The sequence below is a fragment of the Gymnogyps californianus genome, chromosome 20 (genome assembly GCF_018139145.2).
Source record: "Gymnogyps californianus isolate 813 chromosome 20, ASM1813914v2, whole genome shotgun sequence".
Classification (NCBI taxonomy): Eukaryota; Metazoa; Chordata; class Aves; order Accipitriformes; family Cathartidae; genus Gymnogyps; species Gymnogyps californianus.
This window is the reverse complement of record NC_059490.1, coordinates 5168086-5190162: the sequence shown is the minus strand read 5'-3', so window position 1 is coordinate 5190162 and position 22077 is coordinate 5168086. Positions and strand designations below refer to the sequence as shown.

The following is a 22077-nucleotide window of genomic DNA, read 5'->3' as shown; positions in this document are numbered from 1 at the left end:
TTTCAAAAAGTCTAGGCACTGCCAGCTGAACTGGTATTTTGTTTTATTAAGTGTCATTTCTATAAAACAAATGCACAAATTGTGAAAACTTACAGTAAAAGAAACTGGATGTTTACAATGACTTGATGAGTTTAACAAACTCTTACCTTTTTTTTTTTCCTCTTGCACATAATAGCTGATTTAGAAAACTTCATGGTTACATGGGTAACAGTCACTAATACTGCACTATTTCAAAGCACGGGAATGAAACTCTGTTACAAGGAACTATGACTTCTTCCAAATTGCTGTTATGTTCACACTAGTTAGAACAACAAGGTAAGTAAAAGTAGGGTCTGATACCACATTGTTTATTAAGACTTCAGTCAGCTGCTCCCCGTTCGCTCGAAGCTCTGGCCACTTGAGAATCTAGGAGGAGAACAGAGTTTGGGTAGGAAAGGCACGGTGGTATTGTCTCTGAAAGTGGGAGGTTATTAATTACTGCAATGATAATTGGGTTTCTGTGGAATCTGCTTCCCTGCCAACCTGGGGAAGCTGAATAAAAAGCACTCCCCCTTTCTGAGGGAAGTGGTGCAGCTTTATGATACTCCGCCTAAAGGAGAAGGGTTTAATGCAGAGGGACTTGATCAGAAAGGAAAAAGGGAAAGCAGCTGGAACTGACTGCTGACGTGGGCAATATGCTTGCAAAAAGTTTATGGAACGCTAGGTCACGTCATACCTATACATAATGATAGCTCAAGACCACGCTCTGGAGCAAGAGCCTTTGAGTGTGTGCACCTTCATCACACAAGGGAACAGTAACTGCCCAAAAGAGGACTATCTCTGGAGGCCAGGGAAATGCTAAGCAAAAAAAAAAAGGGTGGCATGAGCATGCAGCGAGCCCTTTCCTGTGTGCAGTCCTGCCAGGCAACAGCCGCTCTGGCTTCCCTCCCCTCGGCCCATCAGGGAAATGGTGTCTGCATGCTTGTATTGTCAGGCTCTCCAGTTTAACCACTAATTTCTTACCGAGGGCCCCTCTGCTAGGAAAAGTTGCCAAGCTCCAGAACACAGGAGCAAACAGACGTGCGTTACAGCTAATTCCTGTCACAGTTGCGTTTGTGTGAGATTTGAAAGATGGCCTTGGTCATGCTCTGGAGATGATTGCTTTTAATTGCTTGTGAGGGTTAGGTAGAGAAAACAGTAGGTGTGTTCTGGTGTGAATCTGCTCAGGAGGCTCAGGGAGGCCCGGCTCAGCCCCCAAGGGTAAACGAGACCTACCTGTGTGGGAGGGATCCTCTTGTCTGAGCGTTTTCCCTTTGCAGAGCTCCATGCTGTGGTGTAGTTTGAGAGGTTGTACATCCACACGCTTCCCTTCTCATCACCACAGAAGACGTAGTCTTTTGCTGTAAGGCCAAAAGAAGCAGCTGGAACACAAGTGTGGAACCGAGAGTCCACTCCTCTATAAACCAGAGCTCGAGACAGTGCTGTAGGATCCCAGGGGAGGATGTCATATCTCAGCAAAATTCTCTTTCCAGCACAAATATATTAATCTACCTTGCTCTGAAAACTCAATTCATTTAAAGATAAATCAGCTATCTTACTCTAGTAAAGCTAGTGATAAATGTTTTGGGATTTCTTCCGACTTTTTTAGACTTTTCTTGGCAACCAGATCAGGTTTGTTTATTCCTCGTTAGTCTTTAAAAGCCAGCTGCCCGTTGTGTGGCATTCCTACCCCTTACTTTAGATGCACTAAGCATTAAAACGACTCCAGAAAAGCTACAGGGCCAAGCCATCAGCTCTGTGTGCTCTGACGACCTGTACAAGGAAGACCGTGTTGGTAATGTAATCGGTCCATGTAATGCTGGAAAGCCTCAGTTGTTCCCCTTTGCGTGGCAGATGGTATAGCTGTAATTATTTATTATTACTTATATTATTTATATACAGCTGGTGCTGGGCTGTTGCGGCACAGCGCTGGAGCTGCAGCGCAGGGAGTCGAGGGCTGTTGTTGCTCGCAGAGGGGAGGCCAGACGCGCGCTCTCTGATGGAGACCGAAACCCAGGCCCCCGCCTCGAACTACGGGCTCCTCCGACGGCTGAAAGGGGAGGCAGCCCCCACTGTTCAAAGGAAATCTTGACCCATGGCGCCATCTCTGCTACAGTGACTGGTGGAGCCTGCCTGTTTGCCCCGAGGAAGGGTGCTGCCTACCTGGGCAGGTGCTGAGCGTCAGGTAGGACAGGTCTGTCGTGGACCACTCCAGCTCAGCTAGAGTAACTGCAGATACCGTTCGCTGGCATCCTTTCCCCTTTGCGTCAAAAGACCGACTCCAGCTCCATAAGTATATGCATCCCGGTTTGGAGCTCTTGGAAACTAGGGAAGACGGAGGGGAGAGGCTGTGTCAGTTGCTGAGAAGCGATACGCCTCAAGACAAAGGCTGGCCTCTGGTGAAGGTGGTCCATCCAGAGGGTGGCTTTTAAGACGTGGGACCTGATACCAGCAGCAACTGTTTCCACCTCCTTTACCTTATTTCAGGATAATCGGAGGCTGCAGAGAGCTTTTCAGTCCCATGCTTATGTTCCTGAACTGTAGAACAAGCACAAGCTATTCAGAAAGACCCAGCCCGTGCTTCAAGCACTCTCCCAGATGTGGGAGCCCCCAGTTCCCCTGCAAAAAAATACTGCTGCCACCAACCCTTGAGCAGAAGGGAGCTCTCCTCCCTTCCGCTTCGGCACTGCTTGGCCAAGCGTGCTCTCGGGGATGGGTCCGTCTGATTTCCAGTCCTGCTCAGACATGGGTTTGCACCTCTAGCCCGCATTTTAGGGAAAGATAAGTGACTCTGGGAGACAACTCCATTCTGTGTAGCCCCCAAAAATCTAAAGAAGAGGCAGTCACAGCCCATTCAGTCCCTCTGCTCATCATGCCGCCTTCTGCCTGCCGCATGATGAGGTGCCTGACTGCTTTTCTGGATTGGGCTATTGTGTTTATACTCACCAACGACATCGTCATTCAGAAAAGCCAAACCGTCAACCCTGTGAGATGTTGTCATGCCTCCATCCTCATCAGGAAACTGGAATACGGCTTCAAAAGGCCTAGAGTAGGGGAAGGGTGAAATGAGTCACGTCCTGAATGGGCAGCAGTGGAAGGGCACTTCGGTGCAGAACCCAGAAGGAAATTCATGTGTTATTAGTGAGTCTCTTGCCAAACTTCTTAGATGAGTTCCCACTTGAACTTATGCTTTCGGCCACCTGGGTTTATTAATATAGCAGAAGCCCATTTGCTTAAGAGACTGCTGTTTTACTTCATCTGTTTTTATAGGCATCAGGATCAGTATATGTCAGCAGGGCATGACTTCACTTGCTTCTTTCTTGTAATTTTTTTCTGTGCTCCCACAGAGTGCCAGTTTCCTGGGTAACCTCACGTACCAGAGGCACAGTAGGCCTTGCTGTGAGACTGGAACTCGATCCAAGAATTTACACTCCCTTAGACTACTTCAAGATGCTATGCCCTTAAGTTGTAGGGTATTGTATTTTACACTCATGTCAGCCTTCCTCCAAAGCAGCCTGTGACACTTGTAAACTGGAGCATCAAATAAAAGCTCAGGGCCGCTAGCTTTGAACACTCCTTTAGCATTATGCTAGTATTTTTTCTTGCCACTATGGGAAGGGGAGTATGTTTTAAGTTTGGTAGGACATGCTGCTTTTCTCGCTCAGACCTCCTTGGTTGGAAATAAAGCCTTTGCTAGGACTACCTCTTCTTGTTATGGAAAACAAATGCACGCCCCCAACTTTTGGTTCTCACCTGCTTTTTTGTTCCTTATCCAGTTTTATATTCCAGGCAAAACAGCCGCCTTCACAGCCAGCCAGCAGGTACTGATCTGGGCAGGTGGGGACCAGGGCAATCCGTAATGGAATAGAGAGCGCTTCCAGCACCAGCAGCTGGCTAAAAAGGGGAAAAAAAGAAAAAAAAAGGGAGAACAAGCAGTTAAGTGGTGCTGCGACGCGACAGTTACAGGCTCCTGGACTGGCCACGTCTGGTTTTTGAACCTTTACCTTGCTTTGAAATTGTAGTCGCAGTCTGGAATCCCAATATCCCAGAGTGCAATTCGCTTGTCATAGGATGCAGCTGTGGGACACAGAAGAGAAGCAGGTAGTGACACCGCTGCTCATCTGGCTCTTCTCGTGCTAGCTGGCAATTCTACCTGTGTCACAGGCTGTAACACTCTAAGCCTGTGGCATCAGAGAGCTCGTTAAAGCACAGCAGCAGTCACCGAGGCTCCTGGCTCAACACCGCTTCACAGACATTGTCAAACATGCACGGTCAGTAATTTGCATTCTTATCCTGTGCTCTAAGAGGAGCAAATAAAAGAAAGTTTGTTTCCTGGTGTCCGTTACTAAGTTGTGGCTTCACAAGGTCATTAATTAGTGCCCCTTTGAGCTCATGTTTCTGGTCATGGGTTCTAGTGGAATCTAAAATGAGCTCCAACCTCTACTCTCAGGCAGACACCACTTTATTCCACGGCTTACTGTGTTCACATCCACAGCAGCTCCTATTGGGAAAGCTAGGCACTGATGTAAAGTGTGAAAGTCACTTAATGTCTTTGTCACCAAGCTGATATACTGATAGCAGAAACAAGCCTAATAGATTACTCAGAGTCATCTGGATCCTAATCAGATGGCATCCCTCAAACTCAGAGTAAACGGGTTAGCGTCCAGTCCCCAAACAGGCATGCAAAGACTCTCACTTTATTACTATAAATTTTTCTATGCAATATAATGAGCCTTGCTGTCCACACCATTATATGGATATGCTATCAACCTCCTTATCCTGCTAGGCTTCTGCTTTTTGCACTCTTGAGCTTCTTCTTGAAAAGTATCCACTACAGCTAACTGTGTTTTAAAAAAATTCCACTTTTAATGGTTCATGTAGCACTCTAACCACTCCAGGATGTGGGTAATTGTAGGCAAAAGAAACAATATGTGCTGTGAGGTGCAGGTGTGGTCTGAACGGCTCTGTAACAGCTCACTTTACAGGCCTGACAATGCAGCTGCAATTTGTAATACGATAGTTCATTTCCTACCAGTCCGTAAGTCTCAGTTTCTGTGGGCCCTACTGTGGCAAAGCTCTCTTCTGCATCAGGACCTGAATAAAAATTTCTGACGAGGCACAGAAATCCAAAAAATTTTCATTTATTCAAAAGCAATTAAGCGCATAGTTTTGCTCGTCGGAAAAAATGAAATCCAACAGCCCATTATACGCTGCATTGCCCCTGTTGCCATGCTTGATGAGCGCCCTGCCAGCTGACTGCTCGCTCCCTGACCCCAGCAGGCTGCTCTGGCTATCATTCTTCTTACTCATCCCTGCGGAACGGATCCACTACTGGGCTTGTTTGTGGCTAATGCGTGCGTGACAGCCACCCTGAGAACTACCGAGAGAGAAACAGGAGCTGCTGCACCTCAGCTAAAGAGTCAGGCTCTGTGGCTGAAACAATTTGTACCTTCTGGAGACTACCGCCATGAGAGACTAACAATACCCTCTCCATAACATCTGTCCGTGCTTTTTGTACGTGTGTGCGGTCCCTACCCGCACGTGCTTGCACTGGTGACAACTCCCCTTGTTAAGGAAGCCCAGCCTTTTCTACATTCGGTACTAAAGCTAAAGAGATTCTGAACCAGAGACTTACTGAAGAGGTGAGTTTCTCGAGTTGGGCTGAAGCAGACAGTAGCAATGGGCTTTTTATGAGCTTTTATCTCTCCATAGCAGAAGTCAGCCGCCACATGAATCAGTTTGACGATCCCTCTCCTCCCAGCAGCCGCCAAGATATTATGAGATTTTTTCCGACTGTCGCTGATTACCATTGTGAGAGTTGTCCATGCAACACTGAAAAACTCCTAGGACAGAAAGAAACCAAGAATAGCGTGAAAGAGAACAGCCAGCAGGACGGCTGTTAGCTCAGAGATAAGACAACTATCATGAGACCTATTCAGGTGAAATGACGTGACTATTCGAGCCGGAGCATCGAATCTCAAAACAACCATCAGAAGAACAAACTATCAGAACAGGATGTTTATTCCTTCATGTCGTCAAGCAGCCTTGGCAGCCTGGATACACATACTTGTGCCTGTGTGAGGAGAAGAGAGGCAGACTAATCTTTTAAACTAATAAAAAAATAAAACCAAACCAGGCTAAAAGGATAAGCAAGAAATGTTTACTATCTATCTTCATCCTTTTAAGACCTGTCCATGCTAATGCTTGAAACCCTTTCAGAACTCTTTGTAACATATACTATGTATACATGTATGTAATTATAATGGATTATGGTATTTCCATTCAATGCTTACTCCTCCCACTTGCAACCTACCTCTGTAGCCACCTTGTACTTTTTCAGCACCGTCCCCGTCTCACAATCAATCAGACAGACGGATTCCCCTCCACATGTTGCCACGGTTCTAGAGGAGCTCACAATGGGATCTGAAAGATGAAAAGAATAGGTGAGAAGTTCCCAGGTTCACAGATAACACATGAAGACTGCAGCTTATCACTGCCTGGTGCTCTCCCAGTCTCCTGTTTTCAAAGTCAAAGAAGAAGTATGTAAGCAAGTCTCTTCCTGACAACGGAGACTACAGCTTGAAGGAGCAGGGGTCTAACGCATGGAGTCCGCTGGGATTCCAGAGCCGGGTGGTTCTGGGAATCCTGCAAACCTCTTTAAGAGCTCACCTTTCCTGGCTCCACAGTCTAGCAATGGCTCGAAGACACAGGACCAGAGCTGCGTTTTAAAATCCTCGCGGCTGTTGCCTTTACTGTGACACTGAAGAAAATGCAATGGCTCTGCACTGACATCCTCCTACAATAAACCATCCACATTTAGAAAATTCATTCCCCTGACAGCGGTTTGCCTGTGCTTGCCTTGACAGAACCCTCTACTGAACACAGCAATGCGAGTTAAACTGAAGTATTTTTCAGCCCTTCTGTGCTACAGAGAACAGGAGAGACTGAGGTGCCACCAATGCTCAAGACTCCTAAACCAGCAGGCAACTGTTTAGAAAAGATGTGCCCAGCAGACCCCAGCAGTGAACCCCATTTCCTGCTGCAGAGAAATGTGAAAAACCCTTTAGATCCCCACTGGTCTGAGCTGAGGGGAAACACCTTTCCCCATGCAGCCATCAGTTTGACCTGAGAGCAAGTCATGCCAGTCCCATTTCTAAGAACAGGCTTTCACTGCACCACCTCAGAGCGCTGGTCCATCCATCCCCTGCAGGGGATTCACTGTCTCCAGGGGGGGCCTTCCCTGATGCCTCTGAGAGATTTAAAACAACAACAACAAAAAAAACAAAACAAAAACCATAACTCACAACATATCTGGCCAATTGTGAGCTCCAAGCTGTGTAGAGCTCTGATGAAACCTGAATGCGGCTCCTCCCACTAAACCAAGAGGCTGAAAGCCAGTCCCAAGGGGGCTGATGAACATACCTTGCCCTTGGAGTTCTTCACTGGGGTCAAACTAACAACTCCGTTGTCCTGCTCCTGGCTTTTCTGTTCCCCTGTCAGCTGGCTGGATCTTCTGTTACTTTGCCCCTTGGGAAACTGCTCTCCATTCTTATGTGTCCCTTCAGCGCCCTGCTCAGGGGTTGCCTCTTTGGCTGGCTGGTTCGATGTTCTTGGTTTATCAGGAGTTGGGTCATCCTGCACATGACTGGACTTTCTGGGATTAACTACAGCCTCCTCCTTGGTGCTTGCCTGGGACTTGGACCTCTTGTTTCCAGAGCCTGGTTTTGAATGATTTCTTTTCCTCTTGCTGGGCGTTACCGTGACCTATAAGGCATGTTGTCAGTTTCTGCAGAAGGTTTCTAGCTTCCCCGAGATGTGCAAATGATTTGCAAGTCAGAGATATTAATTATTCAAATGCAAGTACCCTCCCACAGTTACAGACTGGCTTCCAAGAATCAGACAGCCCAGAGCCGCAGAATTCCTAGAGGCAGAAGCTAACGAAAAATCACACAGCCAGCCTCATTTCCATCTCCCTTTCCTTGTCCCAGTTACTTGCAATTTACATATGATGTGGAAAAACAAATCTGGCCCATGGACCGAGGGGGTTCAGTCTGCAGCCATTTCAAAGGCGGCAAGCACCATCACAATCCGGCCATGCATCAGCCCAGTTCTCTCATTAAAAATATCCCTTCCTCAAAGGAGAGGTGGAGTCAGTAGGACTACACTCATGAAATCTTCTGGGTCTCCTATGAGAATGGAAGCTCTCTCCGACAGCAACTCAACCTTCACATTGCTGGGAAAGGTTCAGTCTGGCCATAAAGAACAAGCCTCAGCTGCTGAATACAGGCTGGAGCCTGAGACTGCCCCTACGGTTACCAAAGGGTCATAAATGTAAACCGACAAGTGCTACTGAATTGGTAAGAAATAAAAAGGACATTGTTAATGTAACCGGAAAAATCACCTACCTGACCCACGTCCTCTGCAGCTTCCCTGGGGCTTTCTGTACTTTCTTCCTCGCTCTCACCCATCTTTTCCTCGGGTTCAGGATCTGTGTTTAACTCCAGACCCAGTGAGTATGCCAGAAACTCTTCTGCAATCATTTTCACCTTAGACGCAAATATGTGGATATGTAAAAAAAAAACCAAAAAAAAAACCCCCACAAAAAGCAACAGCAGTCAAAGTCTGATGTGTAATGACACGAGCTGCTTTGCTGAGTTTTTAATATCTGCTTCCACCATTCTACGTGAATTTCACAAGTGATGGAGGAGTCCTCAGCTGACAGCCTGGCAGGCCAAGTCCTCTGCTGACATTACACGACCCAAGAGCTTTGTCATGGGCACCCAGGGTACGCATTTGCGAAAACAACAGCACAGCAATGGAACAAGACAAAGGAGAGATGGAAGCCTCAATTGTATGTATGCACATACAATTAAAACATGTTACAAACTAAATGGTATCTTTCCCCACTGGGAGTAACTACAGTTCAGTCATTATCTTTTCTCCTTTCATTCAGCTTTCACCAAGACTAAAGGCTGCCGTTAAGAGTTATTTGCAAATAAGTACTAAGGATACTGCAGTTTTGTTAATTAGTACAAGTATCATTATTGCTTATGAATTAAAAAATAATGTTTAATGACAGTCATTGCAACTTGGTGCACATTGAGTCCTGGTGCTTCTGTAACTGCTTAACAAAGCAGTGAAGAAAACCAGAAAAAGTGATACCACCTGTCTGCAAGAGCCCTGATACTCTGAGCCCAAATCCATAGGGCACTTTAATCAAATCCGTTCAGAATCAGGCTGCAGAGTCCTTGCCTGAAGAACAGAAGGGTAAGTGAAATGTAACCTACCCGCCAGCGGGTGAATTCACTGAGTGAGCTGGGTCCATATACAACATTGGTTTGTACTGACTTCAGGAACTTTTTCTTGATGGACTTCACTTGCTCAGCCGTGTATTTCTCAGGAAGTTGGTCACGGAAGAATTTTTCCCAGTGAGCAGTAACCTAGGCAGAAAGACTGAGTTTATTCAACAGAATACTACAGAAAACCAGAGCAGAAAAGCACAAGAGTACTTGTGAAAGCGTTTAAGAAGTTGCCAACCCTGAGGCTCTGCTAGCTACGTGAGCATCAGGCACTGCTTCCATTTATTTTATCAGTGTTCAGACCACGACTTCAGCTAACAAGAAACCCAATTCCTCTGAACCAAGCTTAAGTGAGTGTGGCTAAGCAGATACCATCAACACGGACCCAAAGCAATGCCTGATTTCATGCCTCTGGATCCATAGCAAATGGTCTTAAGGAGTCTTACACTGTGCGCTACTAACAGGGAGTACCTGACAGGTAACTGATTTATTATAACAGGCAGGGGATAATGGGCATGTTTGAGTTTTCTTGTAGTTCAAGTGTGCACGTGAGCAGGACTGGTGCACATGTCATCCCCATTTATAAAGATACCTTGACTCCAAAAGGCTTCTGAACTATGGGCACAATCATGCAGATGCTCACCCATCAGCACAGTTTCCCACCTGAGAGTTTCTGGTGGGTAGTAACACATCCACGAGCATTTGGACCCAACAGACATTTTACATTTAAGACACAGCAGTCAGAACTGGGCAGCCAGGTACAAAGCAATACCATCAAGGAAAGGTATCTGGGGCACAGATACCAGCACAAAATGAACAGCACGGGGGAGTGTTTGGTATCTCATTAAACAGCCAACCATGCCCAGTTGCCTGGAGGATAAGAGGCTGAGCAGCCCTCACCAAGACCCTTTGAGGTACAAGGTATTACACAGATAACACTTAGCACAATAAGCCATCCCAGTCTTCAGAATTTGATCTCTCCACCACTGCTACACAGAAGGAATTAACAAGATCAACTAACTAGAATTCAAATGGTAAGAGCAGTACTGCACAAAAAAACCCCCCTTTTTCATAACAGAACAATAATTTTGCTCAAGGTCACAACATACTTTGTTGGAACAATCTGTCAGGAGCTAAACTGTGTACATAAATGAGTGAAAATATAGTTCCAAACATGCACAGCTGAAGAAGAAAGAACAAATCCTTGTTCCTGGTGTATGCTGGAAAAAGCACGATTATCCTGAGCTTGGTTTTGTGCTCCCCATTCCTGGGGCCAGGACAGTAACATAAATTAGACGGGGAGGTGTATGCAGCTGTTATATCAGCACCAGGCTTCTCCCATTTTTGAACGATGATCGGAGCAACCTGAAACACTAGTGGGTCAGACACAGACCTTGTTGGCCCTGCTCCTGTGATTTAAACTGAACGCAGAAACTGGCTACACAGAACAGGCAGAGCAAACGCAAGCAGTGACCAGAGAAAGCAGCAGTAAGACATTTACTAGGTGGCCCATACTGCAGGCTGTGCTCAGATCGTACCAGAATTATTGTTAACCATTTGATGCTTGTTTGCAACTCTGTCATTAAACTGAGCACAGTACTTAGTTACTTCTCAGATGTTTAGAGATTAAGAAAATATCATACATCTTACCTTGCTGGTGAGCTTACGACTATTGACACGCCTCACGTGATTAGCCAGTTTGGTTATATCCTTGCCATTGAGTAGCCGAAGATTTTGCAAAAGAAACATTACTTTATAGTCATCATTGAGCTAGAAAGAGAAGACATCAGTTACAAAAATTGTACACATGGTACTTGCTTTAGCTTTAGTCCTTTATTAAAATACAGCCAAGGATGAGAAGAATATATTGAGTCAGGAAAAGCCATTTCATAAAATCTTCTCAGCATGCCCGACTTGAATATCACCTTTTAGTTGTAAATTAACGTTCTCCTATGAGCTGGGATCTTAAACTGCAGACAAAAGACCTGCCTCACTCTTATGCAGTACTAACATCCAACACAAGGTGGTGGCGGTGTCACCAGGCTCATCTGCTCCGGCCTGAGGGCAATGCAGGGTATTCTGTTCACATCCTTGAACTCTGAGGGCACATCTAATACAGAGGAAGGCCCGCCCTGCCTACAGTAAACGAATACCAGCAGGGCTTCCTTGGGTCAGGAGCGTTTTAGGTCAGACCAGTTCCCCAATCCAGTTTACCATACAGCCACACACATACTTCTGCCAGCATGCAACAGCAAATAAGCCTCTGGGGACGGTGATGGTGGCTGATGCCAGTTTAAAGCACAAGTAAAATTACAGTTTCGGATGCTTAAACTGTACAGTCAGCAGAGCCTCTTGGGAGAAGTCAGAAAACCTAAACTAGACTAATCACCAAGTTTAACTCCTCATCAGAGGACCAAGTCTGCTCTTCCAGAGCACAAGGGGCACTAAAACTAACATATAAAGAAGGACATTTCTACAGTCTGTATTTTACACAAGCATGAGCATAAGACATCCTGCCTGATAAGCTACTTAAGATGGGACTCTGGCCTGGAGAATCAGGAGTTCAAGATACCCAGATTTCAATATCTGAGTGGTTTTGGGCAAGTCACTTCGGCAGATTGGGAAATAGTGGCACAAACTGGTGAAGGGGTGCAAAAAGACTGGCTGCTTTCTCAGATGCCCTAACACTTGCTGCCTAAGAATAATATACAAGAACTAGGCATAACTGCTGTTTGTTTCCCCCTCTATTTAATGCTTAGCGTGTAAGGATGGGAGGTAACTCACTGTCAAGTACACATTGTTCTCGTAGGTTAGCTCCTCGAGCAGAGGGAACTGTTTCAGAGCAGTTACATCTTCCAGTTTGTTGTTGTTGCAGTTTAGGACACGCAGATCAGGCAGGGTTAGACTGTTGGGAAATTTGTCCAGTAAATTATCAGAGAGATCTAGTTTCTGCAGATGCCTCAGACGGGAAAACAAACGCGGGTCTAAGTCGCCAGTCTTCAATTGCAGCTTGGACAGGCTGAAAACAAGAGAGAACATGAACTATCTGCAGTTCATTGGAAAAACAAGTGCTGACTTTCACAGGATGCAAGGTCCCACCTGGTGGCACCTCTCAGTCTAGCACAACTCACCGGCTAAATCTGACCAAACCTGCTTTTTCTTGTCTGCAGCATTCTGGATTGCAAGCACACATACACGGAAAAGATGCTGTGTCTGAGCTAACAGACACCATCAGAGACTCAAGTCTACCAAAGTATTTGCAGTACAATTAACCTGCAATCCAGATAAACCTCCTATGGGTAACAGAGCTGGCTGTGAGCAGTCTATCACCGGAAAAGTTCTTGTTCGTAGAAAAAATTACTACACCTCTAAGAATTTTGGTATTTTATTCCTTTGCAACGTAAATTCAACAAAACAAGCTGTGGCAATACAAGACACTTATTCACTACACCATCAGTCTACCCTGTCCACAGAACGCACTAGATTCATTATTTCACTCATTTTTTGGAAATCACCGTCTCACAACTGGTGTAAGCAATATAAGACTACAGTGATTCCAAAAGGCTAGTCCTGTCCTGTCCTCCCCCTCACTTCATGCTGACACTTGCACTCACACAACGGTGTGGCAAATTGGATCAGTTTGCTGATCTGGCTCAAAACTTTTCTTTTCTGTATTAGAAGTTAAGTTCAGGCCAAGCGCAGAGTAGGTCCCCAAATCACTTGGCTGTTTTCAAAGAACTAACTTCACAAAAAAGTGATTTTTCCATTTCTTTTACAGTGAATTCTGCTGCAAAAACTTCCAATGGCAAATATGGAAATCTACCTAACAAAATCCCAAGGCTGCCACCAAAACAGAAGCATTCTGTCCTGAAAGAGGAAGTGGTGTAATATTTGTGAGGGGAAAAAAAAAATACCCCTTCTCCGTAAGAAAGTGAAAACTGCCTATTATAAGAAGGGTCATTTAGATTTGATTAGATCATTTAGTTGAGCTCCAAAGGGAGCTTCTAGTCCTGACAGCCAACATCTCTTGAGGACACAAGCCTGAGTTCCTTTAACAAACAGAATCTCCATCTCTACTGATTAGTAAAAAAAGGCCTTCTAAATATAAATGAAGTGTGCATAAATGAGGTAAATAAAATTAGGAAGCAAGACCACTTCTCCTTCACTTGTCATCTCAGAAGCCTAACCAGCCAGTCAAAGCATATAAGAAAGGTTGAACAGAATTCAGCTGGCTGCAAAGCTGAGTGTAACTGCTGTGTCATTTTGGGGAGAAACTCAACACAGTGTTCCCCAAATGGACTTTCTGAAATATAACCCTTCAAAATCATGGTACGAAGCTGCATGGAAAAAGCCACACTCTAGAAATTCACTACTTCAAACACCTCAACATCACTTTGTTTCCCAGATTACTGCAGCCTATGCTCTTCAGATAAGCTTTTGAGTTTCTCTCTAAGAACAACTCTTTTAGCACAAGACAAACTAAAAGAAATAACTTTAAAGAGTTCATATGAAACCCAAAACTCTTACATCAGCAACAAAACCAACAAAGGCGCCAGCCAGAAATTGGCTAGCTCAGTCACTCGGATTGACCAGTTCTGGAATAGCAAAATTCCACCGTATTAAACACTTGGAAGGACACGTATTTTCAATGACCTCTGTAAAGGATCTGAGCAACAAAACTGTTTTCAGTGGTTTCTAAGTGTGTCAGAGTTTATTCTCCTTCTCTGCAATTTTTGAGGTACTAACATAATTGGATTTAGAGGAGACGCAAAGTGATGGAAGGAGAGGAAAAGGGAAGGGAAATAATGCCAAAAATATTTTTAAAACCCTCTAAAATCCAGGCCAGAAGAGATTCTCTTATTCACATTAAGCAATTGCTAGCAAAGAGAGAAGTGCTTTGGGGGTAGGGAGTATATCTGAGGGTTAGGAAATCAGGATCCAGCCTTAAGCAGTTTTACAGAAAGAAGGTGGCAGCATATATACAATATAAATGGTGAAAAGAGGTGGTAACTGCCGATACCCTGTCTAGCGAATGCAGTTCCACTAGTGCTTACTGATCCTGCATCGAGAATGCCATCTCCCGTTCTGTGGTTTGTAACCATCCCTCTTTTCTCAGTAAAAATGCTTAGGGGAAGAAAGACAAAAAAAGGATCGCCCAGGCTGAATTCGGCTGGAATTTTCCATGGGCCTGTTTGCACCTACTTCAGCGTCTCGATCTTTCGGAGCCTCGTAGATCTTGGAACCGCTCTTTCCAAAAGAAGTTCTGTAGTAATTTTTGACATTTTTAATCTCCACCCCTCTGCTGGAATCACTAGTCAGTCAGCTGTAGGATCTCTTCTCGTAACCTTCCTGGTAAAACAAACAGGAATAAGAGGAAGTCCTTTCAACTGACTCCAAAAGGGGGAAAAAAAAAAAAGTTATGAGGTTAGCTACTGATTTCGCTGCTGTGTTTGAAGTCGCCTTTTTTACACGGTTGAAATGAAAATACCAGAGATTGTTATTACGCTGGGCACACGCTGACCCAACCCATCTCCAAAATAACAGCGATACCTCCCTTGGCTATTAAAGCGACAGACTTGCTGTAGATGAAAGCTGTCCACGGGGTGACAGCACTTGGGACTAGGACAGTGTCGCAGCTACCTGTTTGTACCTCTCCTGAGCAACAGGGCTCTGCTCCAAGAACTCCGACACGCTTTCAAATAAACAGCAACAGTAAGAATAAATACACCTGTCATGAATGTCTTCCAAGGAAATGACACAGTGCGCTCCGTGGCCTGACCAGATGGATAGACTCTTGGCTGACAACTTCTAAATTCCTTAAAATTTTGGAAAACTGAATTAATTACCAGAAATGTAAATACCCACCGATCAATAACATCATTTCCTCACCAAGGAAAAAAATCCACAGCATTCTGTATGTTATTGGTAATTAACAGATCTTTTCATGCATTGTCATGGATAAGATAGTACATGCACAGACACGGATACACTGATATTTAGAATAACACCACTGACAGGGCCAAAGTAGCTTCAGAAAATTACTGGTTCCCGCCTTACCACTCTTTCTGACACAGATTCCAAGAGAGGGAAATAAAAGAGAAAAGAGCTCCAAGGCCAGGCTCGCTACTGTCTTTTTGTGTTAGTCTCACCGCTGCCTAAACGCCACTCCAGTAAATCGCGAGGAAGACGCGAGGCACTAAGCTGTCCTTAGGCTTGACTTCAGCACCGTAACGTGCCTACGGCACCTGGACCATCAGGTTTGATGAGCAACGGGGCATTGCTTTGTTAACACCTGTAAGTAAGGACAACGCTTCATGTATGGAGTACTTTATACCACACACTATATAAAGAGCATTGAGCCTGAAAAACAGTTTGAACAGCAGCTGTTCAGGATTTGATCCTTCAAGCGACAGAGCTGTCACTGAAAGCCAAACCACAGGATCAGGCCCCGACCTGCCGAACCTAATAAACCTCCCTAAGCTCTAGTGTATACATAGGAAAAATTTGACACCAGTGACTGTGGATGTTCCCATCACCCTCTTTTTGACCACACCGATACCTCAGACACAGCTGGGTCACCTGTGACACCATGGGAGCTGCAGGGAAGACCACGACATAACATGGCCCCATCACCACAACATCACGGGTGATGCTGCAGAAGGCACATTCAATTACCCCAGGGCCTGACGAACCCCGTAACCCAGCCTAACCGGGAACCGCCACCAGAAGCAGCCACCGAGCCTCCTCCTGCCCCACAGCAGCACCTCTCGGGGTCGGCAGTCCTACAGCAGGGTGTCGATTCAGGCCAGACTAACGCAGCAGAGATTAAAACGAATTTAGTTTTAACCACCCCACACCAGCCGGACCACTGCCTCGCCTAAACTGAGGAGAGCCCGGCGCGACTGGCGCTGCCCGCTGCACGACGCCACCACCGCCATGCTAGGGATGACAACGACGACGACGACGCCGGCCTGTCAGCCCCTCCAGGGGCGGCTTCCCGGGTGCGAGGTGGCCCCGGCGGCCCCTCAGACCGCGACACCGCCAGGGCCGTGCCCGGGCCGCGGGGCACCGGCTGCTGGGCGCAGGCCGCGGCACCGCCCGCGGGCAAGCACGGCGGCCCCGGCTTCGCGCCGAGGCGGCCAGGTGCGGCTCTGGGCCGCGGTCGCCACCTCACGCTGCCCCTGCCTGCCCCGAGCCCGGAGGCCTCGGTGAGGGCCGGCGCCGGCCGCGGCCTGAGGCGCCCCCGCGGGGGGTGTGCGTTGGGTGGCGGGACTACAACTCCCAGTAGCCCCCGCGGCGCGGCCGGGCCCCGCACCGCTGCTCGGCGCCGCGGGGGCTGCTGGGAGAGCGAGTCCGCGCTCCCTCCCCCCCACCCACCCCCGCTCACCCGACCGACCGGCCGCGCGGCCTGCGCCGAGCCCGTGTGCCCCGCCGCCGCCGCCGCCGCCGCCTCGGCCCCCCTCCCCTCCCCGCCCCGTGCCTCCCCCCGCTCCCCTCACCTGGAAGCGGGCCGGGCCGCGGCGGCGGGAGGGGAGGAGGAAGAGTGGACGGGGAGGAAGGGAGGGAGGGGGGAGGGGGCCGTATCCTCAGCGCAGCCGGCGGGGATGGAGGCGGCGGGCGGCGGCGGCGAAGGGCCGGGCTGTGGCTGCAAGGGGATCCGCTCCTGCCTGCTCTGCGAGGGGCCCGCGCAGGCCGCTCCGCCCCCGCAGGTACCGGGGAGGGGGCGGCGGGGCGGGGCCGGCGGCGGGGCGGGGCCGGGGGGAGAAGTGGGGGGGCGCCTGCCATGTTCCCCTCGGTGCGGGCCCGGCGGGCGGCGGGCCGCGGCCGAGCTGGGGAAGGGGAGGAGGGATGGCTCGGCGCCGAGGGGGCTTGGGGGGGGATGCGGGGGCTCCCCCCCCCCCCCCCCCCGTCCCCCATGGCGGGAGCGGGCCCCGGCTCTGGCTCCCCAGGGAGCTGCGGGGCCCATCGAGGTGCTGGGCCCCGAGCGGGAGCCCAGGCTGGGGACACAGCAGAGCCCCCCCCGGGCTGGCCCCGGTGGCCCCCCTGGGGTATCTGTGAAAAGAGCCCATGTGGCTTCGCCTGAATAAGGTTACAGATGCACACAGCAACCTCAGAAGCCAAGACAGACCTTACCTGAGTTTCATGCATTAAGAAAAGACAGGTTCGCTACAGCTTAGCCTTTTGGCCTTGGCGATTTTTATCAACTTTCCTCATTCAACATTTATTGATATGACAAACCATATCTCTACAGCCGGCCTGAGGAATACCGACCATTAATCTCCTTATACGTTGGGCACTGAGGATCATCTGTTCTTCCCCGTCTTTGCAGGATAAAGACATTACTAGGAAAGAAGTGGCTTCAAGCAAGCGGCACAGTAATGCTGCAGCTGTAAAAAAACCAGGGAAGAGCTGTTCCCCGAAAGCAGCTGTAAAATTTCTCATGTCTACAAGAATCCTGTACAGACAGTTTTCATGCTGCAACATCAAGCTTGCAGGGGTAAATCATGGAAATACCTTACTGTGATAAGTTTCTCCCCACTGCTTTTTTTCTTCTCCATTGTTATTTCCACAGGGAGAAGATAATTTCACTTACTGTCCAGCAACAGGCCTAGCTAAAGGAAATGAGCACTCGGAATTTGCTGGCTGGGCATTTCCATTTCCAGGGGTGTTTCTGACGGAGGAGTTCATTAGCGAAGATGAAGAATCTGAGATAGTTGAACTGATGGATCAAGATGACTGGAAACCATCACAGTCTGGCCGAAAGAAACAGGTTTGACTTTAGAACCACATTTGTTCTTAGATGCCTCTGGAAAAGGAAAGCTGTTTCCAGTTAAAACACAGAACATTTACATGTTTCATTAAATGTTTTCCTTTGGAAGCTTTTCCTGAAATCAATTGCAAGAATTACTTGTAATTAAAGTCAACTTCTTGCAAAAATATATGGTAGTTACAACAAATCGTACCTGATGGTGTGTGTTCAGGCATTAAAGGTCACACAGTCTCCAAGTGAAAGAAATGGGTGGTTTTTTACATTACAGGTGAGAAATTTAATTCCAGAGCTTAATGTAGCTTCACTGAGTCCTTTTGCAACCTGGTGACCAGGTCACTGGAAGAGATGAGAACAGAATTCAAAAGTCTTGACCATGAGCCCTGTAGGGATCACAGCCTCTCCAGAAAGACTTGTCCTAGATTTTTCCTTAATGCTAGCTTTTCCTCTCTTCTTTTCCAACAGGACTATGGACCCAAAGTGAACTTCAAGAAACAAAGGCTGAAAGCTGGCAGCTTTACCGGTTTGCCAAGTTTTAGTAAAAAGATTGTGGCACAAATGAAGGCCTGCTCTGTACTAGGTGGTTTCTTACCTGTTGAACAATGTAATCTGGACTACATGCCAGAAAGAGGTTCTGCCATCGACCCACATTTTGATGACTGGTGGCTTTGGGGAGAGCGTCTGGTTAGCCTAAACTTGCTCTCAAAAACCGTGCTATCCATGTCTTGTGATTCAGAGGACAGTATCCAATTATTTCCCACTTTCAGTAAAGAAAATGGGGAATTAAATCCCCCTGGATCTTTTACACAGACGTCAGCGTGCAAAAATTCAGACGAAGAGGGAATCAACTGCATTTTATCCCCAAGGCTTGTTCCAAGTAAAGAGGTGACTGTTGCCATTCACTTACCTCGAAGGTCTCTGGTGGTGCTGTACGGTGACGCACGGTACAAGTGGAAACACGCGATTTACCGCAAGCATATAGAGCATCGCCGAATCTGTGTCACGTTCAGGGAGCTGTCTGCAGAGTTCAGCGCCGGAGGAAGGCACGAGGAACTGGGTAAAGAACTGCTAGAAATAGCTCTTTCATTTCAAGGAAGACCAGTGTGATCAGCAAGAGGAAGCCAGAATTGCATTTTGCTAGGAAATTTGAAAAATAAAGTACAGAATTTGTACAACTCGGTTTATTTCTGAAGTGTGCGTAAGGAACCAGGTGTGTACAGAGGTAAGCTCAATCAAATGGAAATTTAACAAAGAGAAATAAGGGAGTGCAAGGAAGGGGTGGGCTGTTTGTTTCTTCGAAGACTCTCCTGGGCAATGTGAACTTCTAGGCAAAAGTCAGAAATGAGCTGTTGTATTCATTGTAACAAAATGCGAAAAGCAAATAGCCGGTTTTTAAATACTTAAATGAAACCAAGAAAGAAACCTAGAATCATTAAACTGAACTGAGTATCAAACTGCCCTTGGCACAGATTCAGCCCAAGCTCCGCAGCAGATTTTGACCTTTCCTGGCCTGTACTTGATTCTGTCATACTGCTTTTAGCGTTACACTGTGCCGTAGGGACACAACTATCTTCTCACCCGCTTCAGATAGGTCCTTTAGAGATCAGCTCTCCAGGGGAGGAGGGTAAGCAAGCATCTCTCCACAGATAGTACAACACACTGAGAACTAATTAAAGTAATTATCCTTTGCTGAAGATTCATGCTCTAACAGTGAGGATTAATCATAAATGCTGTGTGTGACCTATATCTTCTGGGACCAAAGAGCAGCGTTTGCAGAGGGCCGATGCCGACTTTTCCGCAGAGACGGCTTGGACAGAGTTCAGACCAAAGGCTTGCACAGACTGTGTTATTTTCTGATCATTTGTCATCTCTGAACCCCGCTGTCAACTCTCAGTAGCAAGAGTCTGATTTTGGGAATAAGCTGGGCAACAGACTGCAACACTGGCGGCTATCATTTTTTTTCTTGGCACCTCCAGCAGTCAGGTTTGAATCATGCCTTGTACCTAAGATTCAAGTAGTCATTTGTAGCAGAAGCTGATTTGAGGCCATCTGTCTGCTCTGAACAAACTTCTGTGCTCTTGAAAATGAAGTTGTGCCGCGGAAGGAGGGTGATCCTTTAATAAACACAGATGTGTCATCAAAACCATTCAGCACAGTCACACCTACAGCAATAAAACAACACTTCACAATGCTGCCTGGTTTTGGTCGGTAAGGGAAGGGGTCACACACTTATTCTGTGGGATCTCGGCGTCCCTGCACAGGTTTATCCTGCCCTAGCAGTACTGCCTGGGCGCAATGCACAGGTTTTACTGTATAGAAATGCACTCGTGCCATAGACACTGCCCTCCCCTTCAGGCACTGCGGGGGAGGGAGCTCTTCACCCAACAAGAAATCAGTTGGGTGAATCAGGATTTTTTTTTTATCAGTTTAAGCTAACAGACACAACCACACTCCTTCGTGCCTGCAGTGAACCAGTTTCAGTTTACCCCAGAATTTAAACAGTTGTGGACATCGTCTACGTGATAATTCCAGCAGAGACCCGCGAGCAGGGCTCCCACGGGCAGTCCTAAACCCCAAACCTCCATCCAGACCGGCTGGTGAGTGTCACCTACGTGCTCCAGCAGCAGTTTCGGCAGTCGCAGCATGGCCTCTCTGACGGAAACCCGTCACTGCAAACGCAGCCAGCCAACGTGCAACAGGCAGGCCACGCTTGCTCACAGCGAGCTTTATCCCAGGAAACTTCTCATAGGCTACCGCTTCTTCAGCTCACTCCCAAAAGCAGGTCCTTGTGCTCTGAAAATAGCGGCTCCTAACCTTTTTCTGGCAGACTGGTGTGATCAGCGCCGTGCCGCCGGTGTCCACGGGGCTCAGCAGCCGTAGAGAGCGTGATGTCCCCAGGCCAGCTCCTGGAGCTGCCGTCGGAGCAGAGGACCTTCAGCCAAGCAGGAGGACACGGCTGGCAGCCCGCTGGAGCTCAGCACGAAGGCACGCTACGGGAGGAAATCCAGGGCAGGCTTTCATCGATAAGGCAAACATTGAGCCCATACCCTCATCACCCTTTCAGCACTGAGCCTCTCCAGCAATCTGCTCTTTGCTCAGCAAACTGCGGCAATCAAGTATTTCCATTAATGTTTGGCCCTTATTTCCAATGCTCCCTTTTAGATTTGTATTGTGCTCTCAGCCTGTTAAAATACTTTCTGTGCGCGTACCTGCTGTTTCATTCTCTCCGCAGTGAAAGCAGATGATGGCTTCTGATGAATCAGAGTGCCACAATAACAAGATACACAATATTAGTTCATTCTGTGCTCTGCATTTGTTAGCTGAATTTTTCTGCCTCAGTCGAACTATACGGGAAGCTGCCATTCTTGCCAGAAAATTCCAGCTCTTTCTAGTTGACATCTTAAATTTGAAAAAACGCAAATAATTAAATACTGAACCAAAACCTGAGGGCTTTGTCTAGATGTTTTTGAAGCCCAAAACTTAATCTAGTCACTACACAGTCATTGCTATGTCTATCTTTTGACATTTTTCACTTGTTAAACAGCCTCTTGGGCATCATCTTAGATCAAAATGCAATTACACACCCATCGGTTCTGTATTACTTCCTAAAACTTTACATACATTCACTCCTAAAAAGCCAAAATCGCAGCGCTGCACAATTGGTTTGGACTGTCAAGTATCACAGAAATCTGAGAAAAGTATAAAGAGGTTTTAATCTTAATTAATTAGCTCTTAAAAGTAATTTTGGCCACCATGCTAGTATTATTAATGTAAGACAAACTTTAATGGTCTTCATGTTATAGGATTTCCTATCACAGCTGTTTATCTCCTTAACCAAGATTAGCACTTGTAGAACGCATGCCAAGAACCAGGCCCTCATTAAAAGGAAGTGCATCTAATTGTTATCTACTTGTGTATTTTAAAAGGAGAAGGATAATATCTGACCAAGGTTTTTTTAAAAAAGGCAAAACCCAGGTTAACCCATAGAGGATG

The 22077-nt window shown here is 47.1% G+C and overlaps 2 protein-coding genes across 3 annotated transcripts; one reads left to right on the top strand and one right to left on the bottom strand.

Annotated features, from left to right (window-relative positions):
- Positions 1-26: 26 nt before the first annotated feature.
- LRWD1 (leucine rich repeats and WD repeat domain containing 1) lies at positions 27-16993 on the bottom strand. The gene is made up of 16 exons (XM_050908693.1): positions 16817-16993; positions 14520-14666; positions 12102-12336; positions 10968-11087; positions 9306-9458; positions 8424-8564; positions 7441-7782; positions 6688-6814; positions 6332-6441; positions 5654-5861; positions 4023-4095; positions 3772-3912; positions 2965-3062; positions 2182-2343; positions 1255-1379; positions 27-405 (listed from the first exon to the last, which is right to left on the bottom strand). The coding sequence occupies exons 2-16, from the start codon at positions 14597-14599 to the stop codon at positions 265-267; spliced, it is 2256 nt and encodes a 751-aa protein (XP_050764650.1). The 5' UTR covers positions 14600-14666; positions 16817-16993; the 3' UTR covers positions 27-264.
- ALKBH4 (alkB homolog 4, lysine demethylase) lies at positions 16886-21515 on the top strand. Of its 2 annotated transcripts, XM_050908694.1 has the most exons (4): positions 16886-17026; positions 17647-17814; positions 17890-18087; positions 18550-21515. In XM_050908694.1, exons 1-4 carry the CDS (start codon positions 16922-16924, stop codon positions 19189-19191), a joined length of 1113 nt encoding a protein of 370 aa, XP_050764651.1. In that variant the 5' UTR covers positions 16886-16921; the 3' UTR covers positions 19192-21515. The 2 variants fall into 2 exon arrangements, with proteins under 2 accessions (XP_050764651.1, XP_050764652.1); XM_050908695.1 differs by lacking the exon at positions 17647-17814 and having other exon boundaries at positions 16893-17026.
- Positions 21516-22077: the final 562 nt, after the last annotated feature.

Coding starts and splice junctions, on each gene's coding strand:
- LRWD1 (XM_050908693.1), bottom strand. CDS start 14,599: ATGTCAAAAATTACTACAGAACTTCTTTTGGAAAGAGCGGTTCCAAGA. Junction 4,096..5,653: donor TCGAGAAACTCACCTCTTCA/GTAAGTCTCTGG, acceptor TGTGTCCCACAG/CTGCATCCTATGACAAGCGA. Junction 2,344..2,964: donor TCTGAATGACGATGTCGTTG/GTGAGTATAAAC, acceptor CGTCTTCCCTAG/TTTCCAAGAGCTCCAAACCG.
- ALKBH4 (XM_050908694.1), top strand. CDS start 16,922: ATGGAGGCGGCGGGCGGCGGCGGCGAAGGGCCGGGCTGTGGCTGCAAG. Junction 17,027..17,646: donor AGGCCGCTCCGCCCCCGCAG/GTACCGGGGAGG, acceptor CCGTCTTTGCAG/GATAAAGACATTACTAGGAA. Junction 18,088..18,549: donor AGTCTGGCCGAAAGAAACAG/GTTTGACTTTAG, acceptor CTTTTCCAACAG/GACTATGGACCCAAAGTGAA.